This window comes from Nicotiana tabacum, chromosome 17, assembly GCF_000715075.1.
Source record: "Nicotiana tabacum cultivar K326 chromosome 17, ASM71507v2, whole genome shotgun sequence".
Lineage (NCBI taxonomy): Eukaryota > Viridiplantae > Streptophyta > Magnoliopsida > Solanales > Solanaceae > Nicotiana > Nicotiana tabacum.
Window position 1 is genome coordinate 51,644,348 of NC_134096.1, and position 21,686 is coordinate 51,666,033.

The 21,686-nt window shown below is 35.7% G+C and overlaps 2 protein-coding genes across 11 annotated transcripts; both read left to right on the plus strand.

Moving 5' to 3' along the window:
* Window positions 1–262: 262 nt before the first annotated feature.
* On the plus strand, window positions 263–6,445 carry LOC107808572 (alkylbase DNA glycosidase-like protein mag2). Of its 7 annotated transcripts, none has more exons than XR_012701200.1 (4): window positions 300–1,568; window positions 5,201–5,331; window positions 5,419–5,642; window positions 6,318–6,445. XR_012701200.1 is itself a non-coding variant. In XM_075234303.1 (3 exons), exons 1-2 carry the CDS (start codon window positions 523–525, stop codon window positions 5,241–5,243), a joined length of 1,089 nt encoding a protein of 362 aa, XP_075090404.1. In that variant the 5' UTR covers window positions 300–522; the 3' UTR covers window positions 5,244–5,286; window positions 5,419–5,806. The 7 variants fall into 7 exon arrangements, 3 of the variants coding, with proteins under 3 accessions (XP_075090406.1, XP_075090404.1, XP_075090405.1); XR_012701199.1 differs by having other exon boundaries at window positions 6,323–6,445; XR_012701198.1 differs by lacking the exon at window positions 6,318–6,445 and having other exon boundaries at window positions 5,419–5,806.
* A 3,422-nt stretch (window positions 6,446–9,867) lies between these two features.
* On the plus strand, window positions 9,868–15,080 carry LOC107796988 (alkylbase DNA glycosidase-like protein mag2). Of its 4 annotated transcripts, none has more exons than XM_075234307.1 (2): window positions 9,868–11,194; window positions 14,372–15,080. In XM_075234307.1, exon 1 carries the CDS (start codon window positions 10,095–10,097, stop codon window positions 11,160–11,162), a length of 1,068 nt encoding a protein of 355 aa, XP_075090408.1. In that variant the 5' UTR covers window positions 9,868–10,094; the 3' UTR covers window positions 11,163–11,194; window positions 14,372–15,080. The 4 variants fall into 4 exon arrangements, with proteins under 4 accessions (XP_075090408.1, XP_016475303.2, XP_016475304.2 ...); XM_016619817.2 differs by having other exon boundaries at window positions 9,868–11,158; XM_016619818.2 differs by lacking the exon at window positions 14,372–15,080 and adding an exon at window positions 14,156–14,254 and having other exon boundaries at window positions 9,868–11,134.
* Window positions 15,081–21,686: the final 6,606 nt, after the last annotated feature.

Genomic DNA, 21,686 nt, shown 5'->3' on the forward strand with positions numbered 1-21,686 from the left:
AGGGGAGACCGTTTATTTATCTATGTATAGCGCGGTTTAAAAGAACATTATATATATATATATATAACGCTCTTTTAAAGAACGTTATATATAAAAATATCACTCTTTTTTTTTAAACACACATTTTCGTCACACTTATAAAAAAAAAAAAAAAAAGGGGTTCTAGCTCCTATTAGAGTATTTGGATGGTACAAAAACAAAGTTTGAATGTCACATCAGATTCCAAAAGCTAACAAATATGATGACTTTTGTTTTTGTTACTTTGTTGATGATTTTCTATAATTTTTATTTATCTCCCATCTCAATAACTACAAGACCGCGCCTTTAAACGATAGCAATCACGTTCTCTGACTAAACAATTCAACAAACGTAACAAAACCCACGTCCGGCTACTCCTCGGATAACCATTACACTCAGTTCCCATACCGTCGCCGTCAATTGCCACCGGAAACTTCCAATTCCTCCCCATCCACAACCGCCGGAAAATATCAGCCAATCTCCCTTGGCACCTATTTAGCGCTCATGGGTGAACAAACCCAAGTACAAGCAAAACCCGAAACCCAAACTCCACCCCAACCCCAACCCCAACCCAATTCCGACTCCACCCTGGTATCCAACTCTCCCGTTGATCTTCCCCCAAACCCCTCTAACCCTTCCAAAATCCCAATTCGACCCCAAAAAATACGAAAACTCTCTTCCCTCCCCTCCTCAAAAACCCCGCAAACTACCGCATCCTCCGCGACGCCAGTATCCACCAAGAGTCGCCGAAAGAGCACACCGAAATCATCATCTAGGGTTTTGCCCCAAATCATCAAACCCTTATCAGCTGACGGCGAAATCGACAATGCACTCTTACACCTCCGTTCAGCCGACCCGCTTCTCGGTTCCTTAATAGACACACTTCCGGTCCCTCAATTTGAGTCACACAATTCTCCGTTTTTAGCCCTAAGCAAGAGCATTCTGTACCAGCAACTAGCTTATAAAGCAGGCACCTCAATTTACACACGCTTCGTGTCCCTTTGTGGCGAAGAAGATGCCGTTTGCCCTGACATCGTCCTCTCCCTATCCGCTCAACAGCTCAAGCAGATAGGTGTCTCGGGGCGAAAGGCTAGTTATTTATATGACTTAGCTAATAAGTATAAAAATGGGATTTTGTGTGATGATGCGCTTGTAAAGATGGATGATAAGTCATTGTTTACCATGCTTTCGATGGTGAAGGGTATTGGTCCTTGGTCAGTGCATATGTTCATGATCTTTTCACTGCATAGGCCGGATGTTTTGCCTGTTAGTGATTTGGGGGTCAGGAAAGGTGTGCAGTTGCTATACGGATTAGAGGAATTACCTAGGCTGTCGCAGATGGAGCAATTGTGCGAGAAATGGAGACCATATAGGTCAGCTGGGGCGTGGTATATGTGGCGGTTTGTGGAGGGGAAAGGGACTCCAACTACTGCTGCAGCTGCAATCGATGCTGGTAATGTGCAGCCATTGCAGCAAATTCAGACAGGACAGGAGACACAGCAACATCAGTTGCAGCTTCTCGAGCCTATAAATGGCATTGGGAATCTTGGGTATTAGACTATTTTCCGCCTGAAGTAATAATAGTCGTTTCTATATTAAATTCTAGAGTGGTGCGTGGTCATTAATCCTGTCATTGTGATTGAACTTCGGTTGCCTTCCCGTTGCTTTTAAATTTGAATTCTTTTGCAGTCTATTAATTGCTCATGAGATAATCTGCAAATAGCTTGCACTGTGTTTTACATTCACTGCCCTGTTAGACAACAACCTGCATACATATTTTGAAGTAATTTCTTATCTCTTTTTTATGATAATATAGACAATATTTAGTTGTGGGTGGAAAATCCTGACTGTTGCTTCATTATATATGCTCACAATCATGGCTTCATAAAAATCGGTTAATGTTTGTTATGTTTGTTATGCTTGCTTGCATGATGGCTTTACATGAATAGCTTTCGAAACTATCAAAATATTCAAACTGGAATCAAACAGCTTGTTGTATGACTAAAGAAGCTTTTCTTAAACTTTCTCCAGTGGTTGTAGTTGGGAAATTTTGTATATATGTCAAATTATCTTAAATTCTTTAGGTTTTGGATGTTGAGTTTGTTTTGGAAGTCATATTGGAGCTGAGGTGTATCAAATATTGGAAAAAAGATTCATCTGGAGAAAAAGAAACAGATTGAAAGAAGAGTAGACTTTTTACCTTTTGTGATAGACATATGCCTTGAGGAATGAGGTTGATTCGTGCTTGGTTGTGAAAATTTATGTATTTATATGTAAAATCAGGTGATTGTAGAGGGGGAAAAGATGGAGTATATACATTAGTGAGCATGAAGTGGGATGCAGTATGTAGCACCAAATGAAGGAAGGGGGAGATCAAATATGGTTGTTTTAGTGGTTGAAACAAAGTAGGGTACCACGTTATACAAAATGTCATAGTGTTTGATTCATATAAGCCCTTAAATTTATGAAATGATGGATAGTCGTAAAATTGAAAATGTATGTATTAAATATGATTGCTAATTGTCATAAACTTATTCATTAGTAAGGTTGTCAATTCATTAACTGTACCATGTTGCTATTTAAAATGTTCATTGCTGTCTTTTCCATATTTGTTTTGGTCTAAACCAAAACAAACTTATTCTTTCTTCTAAGTTCTAGCTATCGAATTTCTACGTTTATTCTGGTCATTTGGAAAGTAGAGAACCCAATTTAGGTTTACCTAATCTAACATGCAACCTATTAGTGCACATTTGTTGTGCATGTCTGTAATAGGTTCACTAGTCAAAGAACGGAAGGCTGTGGTCTAGTGTTCATAAAGTGGACGGAGAACCATATGAACCTATGTTCAAATCCCAATGGAGGCAAAAAAATACTAGGTGATTTCTTCCCATCTGCCTAAGGCTTGGTGGATAGAGTTATTCGACATCTGTGTTGGTGGGAGGTTGCAGGTACCCGATGGAATAGTTGAGGTATGCACAAGTTGGCCCAAGCACCACCGTCATAAAAAAATTAGTCCACTAGCCAAATTGAAGGGTCTCTTTGACCATGGACGTTCTTTATTATTAACCCCCCCTTCCCCCCCCGTACAGTTATTTAGATAATAGTTTATGACGCCAATTGACCCTAACCCTCAAGTTACGATAATCTATTTGCTAATGGACGGTTTCTTGATTTCATTTGCTGGTGGTGTTGGCGATGAACTCTACCTATGTTAGTTTTGCAAAGTATAGTTGGTTTTAAATCCGAATAGATAAAGGTTTAGTAGGTCGACGGCCAAAGTAAAATAGGCAGCAATAACAACAACAACCCAGTATAATCCCACTAGTGGGATCTAGGCAGGGTAGTGTGTACGCATACCTTACCCCTACCCTGGGGTAGAGAAGTTGTTTCCGATAGACCCTCGGCTCCCCTCCCTCCAAGAACTCCCTACCTTGCTCTTGGGATGACTCGAACTCACAACCTCTTGGTTGGAAGTGGATGGTGCTTACCACTAGAGCAACCCACTCTTGGCCAAAGTAAAATAGGGCGACGGAATATTCAATTTGTTGGGACCTAGCCACCTAGGCAAGTCCCTGAATTGAGCAGAATGGATATAGGATGAATGGATATAAGATGATGGATATAGTCGACCTCAAATGATTTAGAATTAAAGCATTGTTGATTGATATATAGCTAATAGACAGTTATGTTGCTGAATTAATAGGTTGATGTGGGAACTACTGTAGAGGGTGTTCGGATTGGCTTTTAAAAGGTAGCTTATAAGCTAAAAGTCATAAGTTGGTAATACCCAATTTTTGGTTTTGACTTATATTTGTACTTTTCATGCCTAAAAGTAAGTGCTTTTAAGCACTTTTTATCATTGGCAAACACCACAAAAACTAGAAAAGTGTTTAAAAGCCAATAAGCACTTAAAATAAGTCAATCCAAACACCTTCGTAGTCTAATGACATGACTACTAATGTTACTACTACAAAAATACATGGGTATAGGACTGTCGCACCATTGGATCCTAGCATTCTAGGCATGCATGTGGGGCGTGGGACAAGGAAAAATAAACACAGATCTCAATCAGCCATGGCACGTTTTCGAAGACAAAAAGGCGACAAGTTAGACAAAACCCGTGAAAGATTTTCAAGGGATGATTTTAGTCAATGTTGGTGAGGTGGAAGACCTTGAGGTCTAGGATTTTAAAGGCCGAAACCGTCTGGTAGTGAGGTGCAGATCCTGGGGCAAGGATCCTAAATTCTTTCTGTGCCTTATGAAGAGGTTAGAGACAAATCGTAAATTTTTTGAGAGCATGCTCTTTGCCCTTGTGTATCTGTTGTTGTGATGGTGTTCATGTACAACAAGGCTTTAATCATCCCGTACCTAAGGAAATTGCTTAATTAAACATCATTAACTAGTTGCTTGATAGTAGTTGCCTAATTACTCCTACTCGGTGAATGGTTGCCAACTTGCCCCAGCCACTCTAGGCCTTTTTACCAATTTTCTGAGGTAAAGTAGATTCTTAAGAGAAAAACATGACCCTTTTTTCTTTGTTTATATAATTTATGTAAACAGGCCATTTTGGTCCGATCCGCCGCTGGGCCAGCTACAATTTCCAGGGCGGATCTCTCAGATAAACTTTTAATGCACCTTTAATTAGTTTATCTACATTTTCTCTCATGCAAAAGGGTGCAAACGCACTCTTGGAGTCCTAAGAACCTTTAACCTTATTCCCTAAGCTAAGATTTGTTGCCTTTACTCTTTAAGCTCTATTTGTTAATGAACAAATCAATTATACGAAGTAATATCATTAACTCAATCGAAGTAATAACCTTTAACTCTCAACCTTTTTTGAAAGATTTAGTTGTATAAATGACACTCCAAATGGATATTCCAGAATTGAAGAGTGTTTGGTGAGAAACGGGAGGAGTGTTATCCTCTTGAGAGATTGAGATTTGAGATTCTCAATCCAATTATTACACTTTTTTGCATAGTTGGCTGTTCCTATCTTCCTACATGAATGAGGTGTGCAATCAATTAGAACCCTGTTAGGTTAATATTTCTTTTGGTTTGTGCACCCCTTTTTTAATTTGCCCAGTTTTTCACTACTGTTAGTATATTAGCATTGTTTTTCTTGTTCTGTTTTTTCCTCTTTTTCCGATGTTATTCACTGATTCGTTAATTTTCTTTCCATAAGAATCTTTATGAAAGAAAAGAGGGCTGGATTAGAGCTGAAGTAATATAGTCGATTAATGTATCATGCCCAATTGGTGTGAGAATGAGGTGCGGCTGATTGATTGGAGTCTCCACCTTGTGCTTTATTGACTTGTTAGTATTCATTGTTGTCTATGTTTGATGTTTTTATTTGGCATACAAGGATATTGATCTTTGCATCATTTAACACTTTGGTTTCAGGGCTTGCATTTGGAGCCAATGACCAAAAGTGTGCAGATGTCAGACTATTTACTTGAGCTGGAATGTGTATGCAAATAAAGAATTGGTTTCCTAAGATGCTGTGCACCAAAATTCTGTCGCAAGTGTCAGTGTTGAGCTAAGTTAGGTGCTGTAAAGGAATGTGCTATATGGCAGAGCTTCATTTGTTTGATTGATGTGAGGGGCTGCACTTTCTTCGTATAGAGGTAATACAATGCTCACTATTTCTACCCCCTTCCTTCCCCTTTCCTTAATTCTCTTGTCCCATTTAAATGTAAAATCACGAGAATAAACGGCTTCAAACTGTGTTGTGATTTTTAGGAACGAGGTATAATAATATAAATAAACTTTACTATGATAGAGATTTGTTTCTGTCCCTTTTGGTCTTGTTTTTGAGGTTGAGATCCTTCTCGATTATTCTATGTGGGTTTTAAATGATGGCGTTGTTGATCCCATGGCTTGAGTTCAACCAAAAATATTACATTTTTAATTCTCGACAAGGAAGCCTCATAAGATTCTTCTTTGTGTTGCTGTCGTAAAATAGCGTTCTTCGTTCCGTTGTCGATCTTCCAATAAATTTTAGATTTGATTGTATTATAGTGTATACCCTTTATATACACAAAATTGGCAGTTATTCTATTTTCATCATAGAATGAGGACTTTGTTGTAATTTGTATCATGATTCAATCAAAATTTCTCGAATTCTTCTAATTTGTAACTTCAGCGAAATCGGAATAGTTCCTATACTACTACATTAGTATGAAATCGAATTGTCTTGAAATATTTCTTATTTCTTATCGATTCCTGTCAAAAAGGAACAATTGGAATAGAGGATGAAATATATGGTAGGGTCATGAACCAAGTTTTGTATTTTTTTTAAGTGTAGAAGGGCTAAAGGGGTGAAGCAATTATCCAGAGTGTTGAAAGTTGAAACTAAAAACAGCAGATGATCAAGAAACAATCATCAGGATGGTACCTGTGGTATGAGTGCTTGTCACTTTGGGCTTCATTCCACAGTTGGCTGCTTGTTTTTCCGTTGGCATCAATATATATATATATATATATATGTTCTCTGAATTTTCGGCGTTTCCATTTTCTTTGGTAGGTAAGAAAATAAGATATGCACATAGGTATTCTCAACTCAAGCATTCACAATGATAGCACATTTAAAAAGTTGAGTTTTTTATAATTGTAAAGAACGAGTGTGTCAGTCTCATCTCATCGTCAAGGCTCCTATATTTTACCTTCTTCTAAAATTGTCTATGAGAAAAGTGAGTTAATGGCTCACCTGCATTTGATGTAAGACATATGTTTTTTATATATAATATTTATTACTTAATCATGGTTAAATGCATAAAGTGAAATAATTTGTTATCACTATTGCCATATACGCAAAACAAAAATGCCTTTAACAGTCGTACATCTTTTCAATATATAGAAACAGCAAAACTTTTATCTTGAGAAAGGAAAATAAAATAAGACAAACTTACGGAAAAGCATCAAAGTAAATTGAGATGGAACTAAATAATAACTATCCTTAGCTCAGAGACAAGTGACAAAAAGGTTATGGGGGATCACTTGATGTACCTGAGTTCAATCACTTAACAAGGACCTTTCTCACAGCATATTATTATGTTTGTTTTTTATTTTAAATTTTAGATTTCGGAATTTAAGGTCTTTTATAGGGGAAAACGTTCTCTACCATTATTTTTTCCATTTTTAATGCTCGAACCCGAAATCTCTAATGCTTAAGTGTAGAAGGATCATATCTATTTCACCGCATTATGTTTATTCCTCGAGTACTTGTTGATTTTCGATTATAAAATCAAACTAAGGTGAGATTGAATTAGGATGCGTTGGTATCGACTGTTTGACTTGGTTTTAGGTGAAATGACTGACGGAGTGACGGATATAAAACTAGGGTAGCGGGTGCATTCGGAATTCGGGTCAATTGATTTTTTGGCCTTTTACAAACTTGATTTTAGTTTTATGATCCTATCTTTTTTTTTACACACGGGAGATTTACTTTTACACACAAGAGATCTAAAAAGGATATTTTTTTAAATTCAACATTGTCAAAGACTAAGAAGCCTAAAACCTCTCGTAATTCTAGATTGAACTTGTATGTTTGTGCTACTTAATGTAAAAATAAACCCAAGTGTAATAACTTTGTAATGCTTTATTAATTATTCACTTTTACAGTTTGATCACTTGTAGTAGCCATTATTGTACGTGGCACAGTTACAGAATCACACTAGTTCCAAGTTATTCCACGTTGCTTAATTTTCGACACAACCACTCAGTCAAATTTAATATCTGACCAACAAATTAAGAACCACCATCCACCCTTGTAACTTCTTTCAGACGGATATATTATTTGAGTGGTAATTAGCTTCTCCCGGCAAGTACATATTTATTTATGTATTTCCATTCTCCCAACATATAAACAACTTGACAAGGATTATTATTTCAAGACATTTTTACTATTTAAATGAAGGCATATATCACTATTCCACTAGGACAAACGATTCTTTACACTGTCGATTCATATAAATGAAAAAACTCAATTCTCAATAGCTTGAGAATCCTTCTCAACAGGAGGAGCACGTGTTACTGAATTCCTTCTTCGCTGGAAGGGAACTTTAGTTCGGTGCATTCCCGCAGGTTCTTACACAATAGAAAAAGTGGAAAATGTATCATATCATGTATATACATGTTTTCGTTTCTTTTACACGAGGATTCATTGAAAATGTTGTCATGAACGAAATAATCAGGTGTCATACGAAAGTCAGTATAATATATATTTAACGACAATAAATCATACAATAAAAGAGAAATATATTAAAAGAGACACAAATATTTAACGTGGTTCAGCCAATTGACCTACGTTCACAAACGGAGATGTACAATCTACTATAAAAAAGAGAGTATAAAATATCGAGAGAACAACCTCACAAAGAGACAGACACAAGTGGCAGACCAACACTTGTCCCAAAATTCTCCCCTTAAACAATACTCTCAAACCCTTTATAGCTACATTGTGGATGCTACTAAATGAGAAGAAATGATACTCAATTTATAGAAGTCCAAAACTTTTTCCTCCAAGAAAAAAGACTAGCCAAACATGGAAGAATTATATTTTTCTTTTCGTAAAATATAAAATTAATTTTGGTAAATATGTTGCCCTCCGTCAAGAAATAGAAAAATCAAATATGATAAGAAAATCAGGCAACACATAACAATTCTCCCCTTTGGCCTGAATTTTCTAACAAAATAAATGTGATCCACATTCTTCACATAACTTTTAATAAGTCGTATCTCCAAATCTCCACCACAAAGTTTGTCTCAACGTGAGTAGCACCCCATTCATTTTTCTCAAATGAAAATCATGATTACCGTCAAATAGGTTGCGGCAAGAACTAAACCCGTCAAGATGAACTTGTCTTGAACCCCTCTCTGATACCACTTGTTAGATCGAAATCATCAGGTGTCATGCAAAAGCTAGTAAAGCATACATTCAATGACGATAAATCATACAATAAAGGAGAAATATACCAAAAGAGACACAAATATTTAACGTGGTTCGGCCAATTGACCTACATCCACAAGTGCAGATGAGCAATCCACTATAGAAAAGAGAGTACAAAATATCGAGAGAACAACCTTACTAAGAGGCAAACACAAGTGAGAGGCTAACACTTGTCCCGAAATTCTCCCCCTAAACAAGAATCTCAAACCCTTGATGGCTATATTGTGGATGCTACTAAATGAGAAGAACGGATCCTCAATTTATAAAAGTCCAAAACCTTTTACTCCGACTAGCCAAATATAAAAGAATTATATTTTTCTTTTCGTAAAAGGTAAAATCAATTATGATAAATATGTTGCCCTTCCTTTAAGAAATAGGAAAACCAAATCTAGTAAGAAAATTAGGACAACACCTAATAATTTTAAAGGTTTTGGCCAGAAGAATAGAGTTGACTTTGATGAAATTTTCTCCCATGTTGTGAAGATGTCTTCTATTTGTGTGGTTCTAGGCTTAATCGCAAGTCTAGATTTAGAGGTTTAGCAGATGGATATGAAGACTGTTTTTCTTCATGGTGATTTAGATGGAGAGATTTATATGGAGCAACATGAGATTTTTGTAACTAAGGGAAAAGAAAACTATGTCTGCCAATTAAAAAAGAGCATGTATGGATTAAAACACACTCCAAGGCAATGGTATTTGAAGTTTGAATTTGTCATAGAAAAATAAGGTTACAATAAAACTTCTTCATATCACTGTGTATTTTTCAAGAAGATAAACTTCTTCAACAAACTTATTTACAATGGAGTACTAAATGAACATTCATAATATAATATATTTATAACCGTTTTTGTTTTTTTGGTTATTTTTTTGATGATTTTGGATAATTTTTATTTATCTCCCGTCAAAATAACTACAAGACCGCACCTTTAAACGATAGCAATTACGTTCTCTAACAAAGCAATTCAATAAACGTAACAAAACCCAAATCGTCCGGCTACTCCTCGGATAACCATTACACTCAGTTCCCAGACCGTCGCCGTCAATTGCCACCTGAAACTTCCAATTCCCCCCCCCCTCCACAACCGCCGGTAAATATCAGCCAATCTCCCTTGGCCCCTATTTAGCGCTCATGGGTGAACAAACCCAAGTACAAGCAAAACCCGAAACCCAAACTCCACCTCAACCCCAACCCAATTCCGACTCCACCCTTGTATCCAACTCTCCCGTTGATCTTCCCCCAAACCCCTCTAACCCTTCCAAAATCCCAATTCGACCCCAAAAAATACGAAAACTTTCTTCCCTCCCCTCCTCAAAAACCCCGCAAATCACCGCATCCTCCGCGACGCCAGCATCCACCAAGAGTCGCCGAAAGAGCACACCGAAATCATCATCTAGGGTTTTGCCCCAAATCATCAAACCCTTATCAGCTGACGGCGAAATCGACAATGCACTCTTACACCTCCGTTCAGCCGACCCGCTTCTCGGTTCCTTAATAGACACACTTCCGGTCCCTCAATTTGAGTCACACAATTCTCCGTTTTTAGCCCTAAGCAAGAGCATTCTGTACCAGCAACTAGCTTATAAAGCAGGCACCTCAATTTACACACGCTTCGTGTCCCTTTGTGGCGGAGAAGATGCCGTTTGCCCTGACATCGTCCTCTCCCTATCCGCTCAACAGCTCAAGCAGATAGGTGTCTCGGGGCGAAAGGCTAGTTATTTATATGACTTAGCTAATAAGTATAAAAATGGGATTTTGTGTGATGATGCGCTTGTAAAGATGGATGATAAGTCATTGTTTACCATGCTTTCGATGGTGAAGGGTATTGGTTCTTGGTCAGTGCATATGTTCATGATCTTTTCACTGCATTGGCCGGATGTTTTGCCTGTTAGTGATTTGGGGGTCAGGAAAGGTGTGCAGTTGTTATACGGATTAGAGGAATTACCTAGGCCGTCGCAGATGGAGCAATTGTGCGAGAAATGGAGACCATATAGGTCAGCTGGGGCGTGGTATATGTGGCGGTTTGTGGAGGGGAAAGGGACTCCAACTACTGCTGCAGCTGCAATTGATGCTGGTAATGTGCAGCCGTTGCAGCAAATTCAGACAGGACAGGAGACACAGCAACATCAGTTGCAGCTTCTCGAGCCTATAAATGGCATTGGGAATCTTGGGTATTTGACTATTTTCCGCCTGAAGTAATAATAGTCGTTTCTATATTAAATTCTAGAGTGGTGCGTGGTCATTAATCCTGTCATTGTGATTGAACTTCGGTTGCCTTCCCGTTGCTTTTAAATTTGAATTCTTTTGCAGTCTATTAATTGCTCATGAGATAATCTGCAAATGGCTTGCACTGTGTTTTACATTCACTGCCCTGTTAGACAACAACCTGCATACATATTTTGAAGTAATTTCTTATCTCTTTTTTATGATAATTTAGACAATATTTAGTTGTGGGTGGAAAATCCTGACTGTTGCTTCCTTATATATGCTCACAATCATGGCTTCATAAAAATCGGTTAATGTTTGTTATTCTTGCTTGCATGATGGCTTTACATGAATAGCTTTCGAAACCATCAAAATGTTCAAACTGGAATCAAACAGCTTGTTGTATGACTAAAGAAGCTTTTCTTAAACTTTCTCTAGTGGTTGTAATTAGGAAATTTTGTATATATGTCAAACTATCTTAAATTCTTTAGGTTTTGGATGTTGAGTTTGTTTTGGAAGTCATATTGGAGCTGAGGTGTATCAAATATTGGAAAAAAGATTCATCTGGAGAAAAAGGAACAGATTGAAAGAAGAGTAGACTTTTTACCTTTTGTGATAGACATATGCCTTGAGGAATGAGGTTGATTCGTGCTTGGTTGTGAAAATTTTTGTATTTATATGTAAAATCAGGTGACTGTAGAGGGGGAAAAGATGGAGTATATACATTAGTGAGCATGAAGTGGGCTGCAGTATGTAGCACCAAATGAAGGAAGGGGGAGATCAGATATGGTTGTTTTAGTGGTTGAAACAATGCAGGGTACCACGTTATACAAAATGTCATAGTGTTTGATTCATACAAGCCCTTAAATTTATGAAATGATGGATAGTGGTGCGTAAAATTGAAAATGTATGCTTACATTTTACTTGTATGTATTAAATATGATTGCTAATTGTCATAAACTTATTCATTAGTAAGGTTGTCAATTCATTAACTGCACCATATTGCTATTTAAAATGTTCATTGCTGTCTTTTCCATATTTGTTTTGGTCTAAACCAAAACAAACTTATTCTTTCTTCTAAGTTCTAACTATCGAATTTCGACGTTTATTCTGGTCATTTGGAAAGTAGAGAACCCAATTTAGGTTTACCTAATCTAACATGCAACCTATTAGCGCACGTTTGTTGTGCATGTCTGTAATAGGTTCACTAGGCAAAGAACGCGAGGGTGTGGTCTAGTGTTCATAAAGTGGACGGAGAACCATATGAACATATGTTCAAATCCCAATGGAGGCAAAAAAATACTAGGTGATTTCTTCCCATCTGCCTAAGGCTTGGTGGATAGAGTTATTTGACACCTGTGTTGGTGAGAGGTTGCAGGTACTCGATGGAATAGTCGAGGTATGCACAAGCTGGCCCAAGCACCACCGTCATAAAAAAGTTAGTCCACTAGCCAAATCGAAGGGTCTCTTTGACCATGGACGTTCTTTATTATTAACCCCCCCTTCCCCCCAACAGTTATTTGGGTAATAGTTTATGACGGCAATTACCCTAACCCTCAAGTTACGACAATCTATTTGCTAATGGACAGTTTCTTGATTTCATTTGCTGGTGGAGTTGGCGATGAACTCTACCTATGTTAGTTTTGCAAAGTATAGTTGGTTTTAAATCCGAATAGATAAAGGTTTAGTAGGTCGACGGCCAAAGTAAAATAGGGCGACGGAATATTTAATTTGTTGGGACCTAGCCACCTAGGCAAGTCCCTGAATTGAGCAGAATGGATATAGGATGAATGGATATAGTCGACCTCAAATGATTTAGAATTAAAGCATTGTTGATTGATGTATAGCTAATAGACAGTTATGTTGCTGAATTAATAGGTTGATGTGGGAACTAATGTAGAGGGTGTTCGGATTGGCTTTTAAAAAGTAGCTTATAAGCTAAAAGTCACAAGTCAATGTTGGTGAGGTGGAAGACCTTGAGGTCTAGGATTTTAAAGGCCGAAACCGTCTGGCAGTGAGGTGCAGATCCTGGGGCAAGGATCCTAAATTCTTTCTGTGCCTTATGAATAGGTTAGAGACAAATCGTAAATTTTTTGAGAGAGCATGCTCTTTGCCCTTGTGTATCTGTTGTTGTGATGGTGTTCATGTACAACAAGGCTTTAATCATCCCGTACCTAAGGAAATTGCTTAATTAAACATCATTAACTAGTTGCTTGATAGTAGTTGCCTAATTACTCCTACTCGGTGAATGGTTGCCAACTTGCCCCAGCCACTCTAGGCCTTTTTACCAATTTTCTGAGGTAAAGTAGATTCTTAAGAGAAAAACATGACCCTTTTTTCTTTGTTTATATAATTTATGTAACCAGGCCATTTTGGTCCGATCCACCGCTGGGCCAGCTACAATTTCCAGGGTGGATCTCTCAGATAAACTTTTAATGCACCTTTAATCAGTTTATCTATATTTTCTCTCATGCAAAAGGGTGCAAACACACTCTTGGAGTCCTAAGAACCTTTAACCTTATTCCCTAAGCTAAGATTTGTTGCCTTTACTCTTTAAGCTCTATTTATTAATGAACAAATCAATTATACGAAGTAATATCATTAACTCAATCGAAGTAATAACCTTTAACTCTCAACCTTTTTTGAAAGATTTAGTTGTATAAATGACACTCCAAATGGATATTCCAGAATTGAAAGTGTTTGGTGAGAAACGGGAGGAGTGTTATCCTCTTGAGAGATTGGGATTTGAGATTCTCAATCCAATTATTACACTTTTTTGCATAGTTGGCTGTTCCTATCTTCCTACATGAATGAGGTGTGCAATCAATTAGAACCCTGTTAGGTTAATATTTCTTTTGGTTTGTGCACCCCTTTTTTAATTTGCCCAGTTTTTCGCTACTGTTGGTATATTAGCATTGTTTTTCTTGTTCTGTTTTCTCCTCTTTTTCCGATGTTATTCACTGATTCGTTAATTTTCTTTCCATAAGAATCTTTATGAAAGAAAAGAGGGCTGGATTAGAGCTGAAGTAATATAGTCGATTAATGTATCATGCCCAATTGGTGTGAGAATGAGGTGTGGCTGATTGATTGGAGTCCACCTTGTGCTTTATTGACTTGTTAGTATTCATTGTTGTCTATGTTTGAGGTTTTTATTTGGCATACAAGGATATTGATCTTTGCATCATTTAACACTTTGGTTTCAGGGCTTGCATTTGGAGCCAATGACCAAAAGTGTGCAAATGTCAGACTATTTACTAGGGCTGGAATGTGTATGCAAATAAAGAATTGGTTTCCTAAGATGCTGTGCACCAAAATTCTGTCGCAAGTGTCAGTGTTGAGCTAAGTTAGGTGCTGTAAAGGAATGTGCTATATGGCAGAGCTTCATTTGTTTGATTGATGTGAGGGGCTGCACTTTCTTCGTATAGAGGTAATACAATGCTCACTATTTCTACCCCCTTCCTTCCCCTTTCCTTAATTCTCTTGTCCCATTTAAATGTAAAATCACGGCTTCAAACTGTGTTGTGATTTTTAGCAACGAGATATAATAATATAAATAAACTTTACTATGATAGAGATTGAGCACTTGTCTTTGTTTCTGTCCCTTTTGGTCTTGTTTTTGAGGTTGAGATCCTTCTCGATTATTCTATGTGGGTTTTAAATGATGGCGTTGATCCCATGGCTTGAGTTCAACCAAAAATATTACATTTTTAATTCTCGACAGGGAAGCCTCATAAGATTCTTCTTTGTTGTATTGCTGTCGTAAAATAGCGTTCTTCGTTCCGTTGTTGATCTTCCAATAAATTTTAGATTTGATTGTATTATAGTGTATACCCGTTATGTACACAAAATTGGCAGTTATTCTATTTTCATCATAGAATGATTATTCGGTATGTTTTCTTCGTTGTAATTTGTATCATGATTCAATCAAAAATTTCTCGAATTCTTCTAATTTGTAACTTCACCGAAATCGGAATAGTTCCTATACCACTATAAAAAAGAGAGTATAAAATATCGAGAGAACAACCTTACAAAGAGACAAACACAAGTGACACACCAACACTTGTCCCGAAATTCTCCCCTTAAATAAGTCTCTCAAACCCTTTATAGCTACATTGTGGATGCTACTAAATGAGAAGAAATGATACTCAATTTATAGAAGTCCAAAATTTTTTCCTCCAAGAAAAAGGACTAGCCAAACATGGAAGAATTATATTTTTCTTTTCGTAAAATATAAAATCAATTTTGGTAAATATGTTGCCCTCCATCAAGAAATAGAAAAACCAAATATGGTAAAGAAAATCAGGACAACACATAACAATTCTTTCATTTGGCCTGAATTTTCTAACAAAATAATTTTGATCCACCTTCACATAACTTTCAACAAGTCGTATCTCCAAATCTCCACCACAAAGTTTGTCTCAACGTGAGTAGCACCCTATTCAATTTTCTCAGATGAAAATCTTGATTACCGTCAAATAGGTTGTGGCAAGAACTAAACCCGTCAAGATGAACTTGTCTTGAACCCCTCTCTGATACCACTTGTTAGATCGAAATCATCAGGTGTCATGCGAAAGCTGGTAAATCATACATTCAATGACGATAAATCATACAATAAAGGAGAAATATACCAAAAGAGACACAAATATTTAATGTGGTTCGGCCAATTGGCATATGTCCACAAGTGCAGATGAGCAATCCACTATAGAAAAGAGAGTACAAAATATCGAGAGAACAACCTTACTAAGAGGCAAACACAAGTGAAAGGCTAACACTTGTCCCGAAATTCTCCCCCTAAACAAGAATCTCAAACCCTTGATGGCTACATTGTGGATGCTACTAAAGGAGAAGAACGGATCCTCAATTTATAGAAGTCCAAAACCTTTTCCTCAAAGAAAAAGGACTAGCCAAATATAAAAGAATTATATTTTTCTTTTCGTAAGTAAGAAAATCAGGAGAACACCTAACAATTTTAAAGGTGTTGGCCAGAAGAAGAGAGTTGACTTTGATGAAATTTTCTCCTATGTTGTGAAGATGTCTTCTATTTGTGTGGTTCTAGGCTTAATCGTGAGTCTAGATTTAGAGGTTGAGCAGATGGATATGAAGACTATTTTTCTTCATGGTGATTTAGATGGGGAGATTTATATGGAGCAACATGAGGTTTTTGTAACCAAGGGAAAAGAAAACTACGTTTGCAAATTGAAAAAGAGCATGTATGGATTGAAACACACTCCAAGGCAATAGTATTTGAAGTTTGAATTTGTCGTAGAAAAATAAGGTTACAATAAAACTTCTTCAGATAAGTGTGTATTCTTCCAGAAGTTCTTTGATGATGATTTTATTATCTTATTGCTTTATGTGGATGATATGCTTGTTGTTGGCAAGAATAAATCCATAATTGTAGTCCTTAAGAAGCAATTAAGCAAACCGTTTGTGATGAAGGACTTGGGGCAACAAAGAAAATTTTGGGCATTCAAATCCACCGACACATAGATAGAAATGAGTTATTTTTATCCCAAAAGTAGTACATTGAGAAAGTACTCAAGAGATTCAATATGACAGATGCAAAAGTGGTTAGTACTCCTCTTGTTAAACAATTTAAAATGAGTATTAGTCCGAGCCCATATACTGATAAAGAGAAAAAAGAGATATCTCGTATTCCTTACTCTTCTATTGTTGGTAGTTTGATGTATGATATCATTTGCACTAGACCAGATATTGCTCATGTCGTTGGTACTGTTAGTAGATTTCTTTCTAATCCTAAAAAGGAGCATTGAGGATGGAGTAAAATAGATATTAAGGTATCTGAAAGGTACTGCAGATTTGAAGTTGTGCTTTGGCAGTGGCAAGCTTGAACTTGTTTGTTCACAAACTTCGATTTTGGAGGCAATCTTGATAATTCAAGATCCACTTCCGGTTATTTGATCACCTTTGCAGGGAGAGTTATTTCTTGGCAATCTAGACTACAGAAGTGCATAGCCCTATCCACCACAGAAGCCGAATATATTGTTGTCACCGAAGGTGCCAAAGAATTATTATGGATGAAAGAGTTTATTAATGATCTTGGATTTGAGCAGCCAAGCTAGATCTTATTTTGTGATAATCAGAGTGTTATCTGTCTCACAAAGCACTCAATTTTTCATTCTAAGACGAAACATATAAATAGAAAGTATCATTGGATAAGAATGGCAGTGGAAGAGAAATTATTTGAGATTGAGAAGATACACATTGATGACAATTATTCGGGTATGCTGACGAAAGTAGTGGTTGCAGATAAACAAGAGTTTTGCAGAAAATTGGCAAGCATGAAGCATGTCAATGGCTCCTCTACTTGAAGACATATTTGGCCCCTTGGCCGGAGTTGAAGCTTGTTGGGCCTATTCCCATGTTGTCCATCCAAATGTTCAATGACTTAATCCTATTCTCTTTTGGTTTCCATTCCTATTTTGAATTGAATTCGATTTTTATTTCTATTTTGGTTTTTGTTCTCAAGAGAAAACACCACTCATTATCTATAAATAGTGCAACCTTTGAGAATTGTTATATGCTTATTAGTATAAGCACATAAGAGTAGTTTTTGAGAGATCTTTCGTCAAGAGAGAAGCGAGAAGAAAAAGTGTTCATTTTGCTACAGATTTTGTTCCGACCAACCAAGTTCAAATCGCGTTTGGATTCGTTCACCATTGGATTGAGCTAAAATTTTGAATGACAGTTCCTAAATCTTGCTCTTTGATTTGAACGGTGGAGATCGGATTGGAGGCTCGTAGAATCCGATTTTGAGCCCTGAACAACAACTCCATTTTTGTGACTTCTCTTTTTTCAATTGATTTTGTTCTTGCTATTGTTGCTTCGTGTTTGGCACTCGTTGTATAGCTAATTTGTAGAACTTTTGTAACCCTCTTATTGTTATAGTGAAATTTTTAGATATTTGTGATCCCGTAATTTTTACCTTCGACTTGAAGAAATTTTCACGTTAAAATTTAATATTCTTTATCTTTTTTATGTTAAGATTTGCCTCTTTCTCGACATAATAAATACACCATTGTACTTCTAGTGTTGATTGCTGAATGATAAGATCTTAGCGTAAATTCTTCAGAGAGTACATCAAAAGAGTGAATTGAATTTAGTTTCGTGGTCGAGCATGGGCACTAATTAAAGATTTCCTTTGTGAAGGAGGGGGCGGATCTACTAGGCATTCTACGGGTTCACGTGAACCCTATATAATTTTTGTCGATATCCTCTCTCTCTATATATATATTCTCTCCGTTCATTTTTAGTTGTTCACTTTTGATTTTGGTGTCCATTCAAAAACATAAATGAAGTATGTATTTTACAATTTTATTCATAATAATGACAGAATTTTCAAAAGTCTTGGGAAATGATTTGGAGAATGAGTAATTAATGATAATGGTAAAACATGAGGGAAAAAGATTGTCTTTCTCTTGATTAAGTATAGTGGACAAGTAAAAGTGAAAATGTATTTTTAATAGAGGAATTTTCAGAAACCACTATTGTTTAGTGGCTATTAACTTCCTATAACTACCATATACATAATTACTTCTTATAGCTACTATTCAGTTGTTACGGTAGTGTATTCGTTGTATTCACGCTGCTGTATTCCTGAATACATCAGCAAAAAAGGTCTAAAAATCAGAGTAGTCCAGCTGTACGCGCATGTATTCACATGTATCAGCGCAATGTATTCATGAATACAGTAGCAAAAAGCGCCTAAAATCAGGCCAGTCCAGTTGTACGCGCATGTATTCACATGTATTCGCGCTGTTGTATTCATGAATACAACAGTAAAAAGCGCATAAAATCAGAGTAGTCCAGTTGTACGAGCATGTCGTGCCATGTATTCATGAATACAACAACAAAAATCGCCTTAAATTAGGGCAATTCAGTTGTACGCGCATGTATTCACATGTATTCGCGCTGCTGTATTCATGAATACAACAGTAAAAAGCTCCTATTAGGGCAGTACAGTTGTATGCGCATGTATTCACATGTATTCGCGCCATGTATTTATGAATACAGTAACGGCAATTACCTTAAAAATAGGTATGTCCAGTTGTCTAAGAGAGAAAAAATATTAATAACATATTTCATGCCTTATTTCATGCCTCAATGATAATATATACTATAAATACTTATTTTGCTATAAAATATAAAAGATAGCTATAGAAAATAATAATTTAAAATGATTTTAATTTATAATAAATAAGATATATATCATTGCTATAGGAGGTAAAAGTGAACGGAGGGAGTATATATAATTTGTTTGAAGCCCAGGTCAAAATGGATTAGGATGAAAGTTGAAAGAGTAAGTGTTGTAAATCTTCGGTTTATGATCATGCCCCAACTGTCTCTGGGAACTGGTCGCCGTAGTATTGCTTGAGAGTGAAAATGAAAGCTGATGGTCGTATTATTATGGCTACTTCAAATTTATTTAAAAGCTATTTTGAGGGGTGGTTATTAGGGAAAGCTCCAAAATTGATCATGTGTCATTATAGTTCAACTAGTAAATTTACCCGCGGTTTGCGCGGGGTTTAAGAAACATCAGTAAAATTTTAAAAAAAACTTTATCGAGTGAATAACAAATGTAAATATTATCCCTCTTTTTATGAGAAAGCAAATCGCCAATAAATAAAATATATTTGGTTTAATTCATAAATTTAGTTTATTTGTAGCAAATAATCTATGTGATGTATAGTTAACTGTATATTATCAATGAATATTACTGAAGTTTTATCTAATTAAGAAAGTCCAAGACTAAGAAAAATAAAACCTAAAATTAAAATAAAAGTTGCATAGATTCTTAAAACTACCAATTACACAAATAAATTAAATTAAATTATTGTTAGTTGTATATTGATAAGCTGAAAATTTCAATGAGAAAAAGTATATACTTTTTGACAAAAGATCATTAGGAATACCTCCTCCTCTTACTTTGCTACATAAATGTTAAAACTTTTATTCCGTTAATTTATTGTATTATTCCGGTAGTTAAAGCATGCTTTTATGGGATACATTTAATTGAGTAACTCTAATATTAAATTAGAGATAATGTCACTTTAAAGAATAAAATTCACCAAGCATTTACAAGAATATTTAATTTTTTAAACAAAATTATACCATATCTTAGTATAATTATTTTTTTCCACTACAACCTTTGACATAGAGATAGCTCAAACCATTATAAGCAGTAGGGGTGTACAAACCGAACTGGAAAATCGCACCAAACTGAAAAGTCAAACCAAATAGATTAAAAATCCCGACTAGGTTTGGTTTGATTTGGTTTGGTTTGGTATTGAGTAAAAAAACCCGAACCAAACCAATATATAAAAATATAGTTTTTATATATACTTTTTAAGATTTTGTATAGATTTTTTTTAAAAAATATTTAGAAATATTTGGGATTCTCTTACAGGATATAATGTTTAATAGAATATGAAGTGCTCAATATTTATTAACCTTAAATAATGGGTTGTATGAGCACTTCCTTATCAAGCGTTATTGAAGTGCGTCAATTTCTTTCTTCCATATATTCATATGTCAAGATCTATTAAATTCTTATATATTTTTCGAGTTTGAACTGGTTATTATTATTATTATTTAGGTATCATATTGATTTTTATGTTTAATTACTAAACTCGGTTAACCTTGAAAGTGTATATTAACGAAAAATTAATGTCAGAATATTTTAATAGATAATATGTTTGTAAATTTTTAAATTTTTACTAAATATATATTTACTTATAAAAAATTTAACAAAGTAAGATTAAATTAATATTTCAGTAGTAAAATATCTGAAAATCCCGACAAAACCGAACTAATCCAAACCGATATAGTTGGTTTGGTTTGGTTTTGTTAAAAACCGAACCAACCCGATCCATGTACACCCTTAATAAGCAGAATATAAAGTTAGTATCAATCATATTTGTTCAAAACATAGAAGTCCTTATATAGGTAAGAACATATAATAAATAGTCATAAACTTACACATTAAATATTTAGAGGTTATGAATATGAAATGCATGAGAGTTATTGAAATTATTAAAAATATAGGTTATGAAGATAAAGAGGTATGAGTTATGAAGATAGAATTTTTAATATAAAATAAATAGAAAATGATGAAAAACCCTAAAAAAAGGAGAAAAAAGATAAATGTGTTTCTTGGCTTAAGAGAGGTGCCACCTCACTTTTCTATTGCCCACAATATATATATATATATATATATTTTGTCCTCCGTTAGACTTTTATTCTATTCATATTCTTGTCATTAGCCTTTCATGTGTTTAAATTCCTAGAGAAAAATGGTTCATATTTACTCTTATGCGTTTGATTAAGGGTTCCTAACGACATGGTTAATATTAGATGAAAAGCTTACCAAAAGGATGAATTTACTCAATTTTGAATAATATAGAGGCATTTTTTACCATATTCCCGAGTAATTTAGTAAGAATATGGTCGCTACTGCAGGTTCCTAAGTTTACTGGCCCATGCGACGAAAGCAGATAC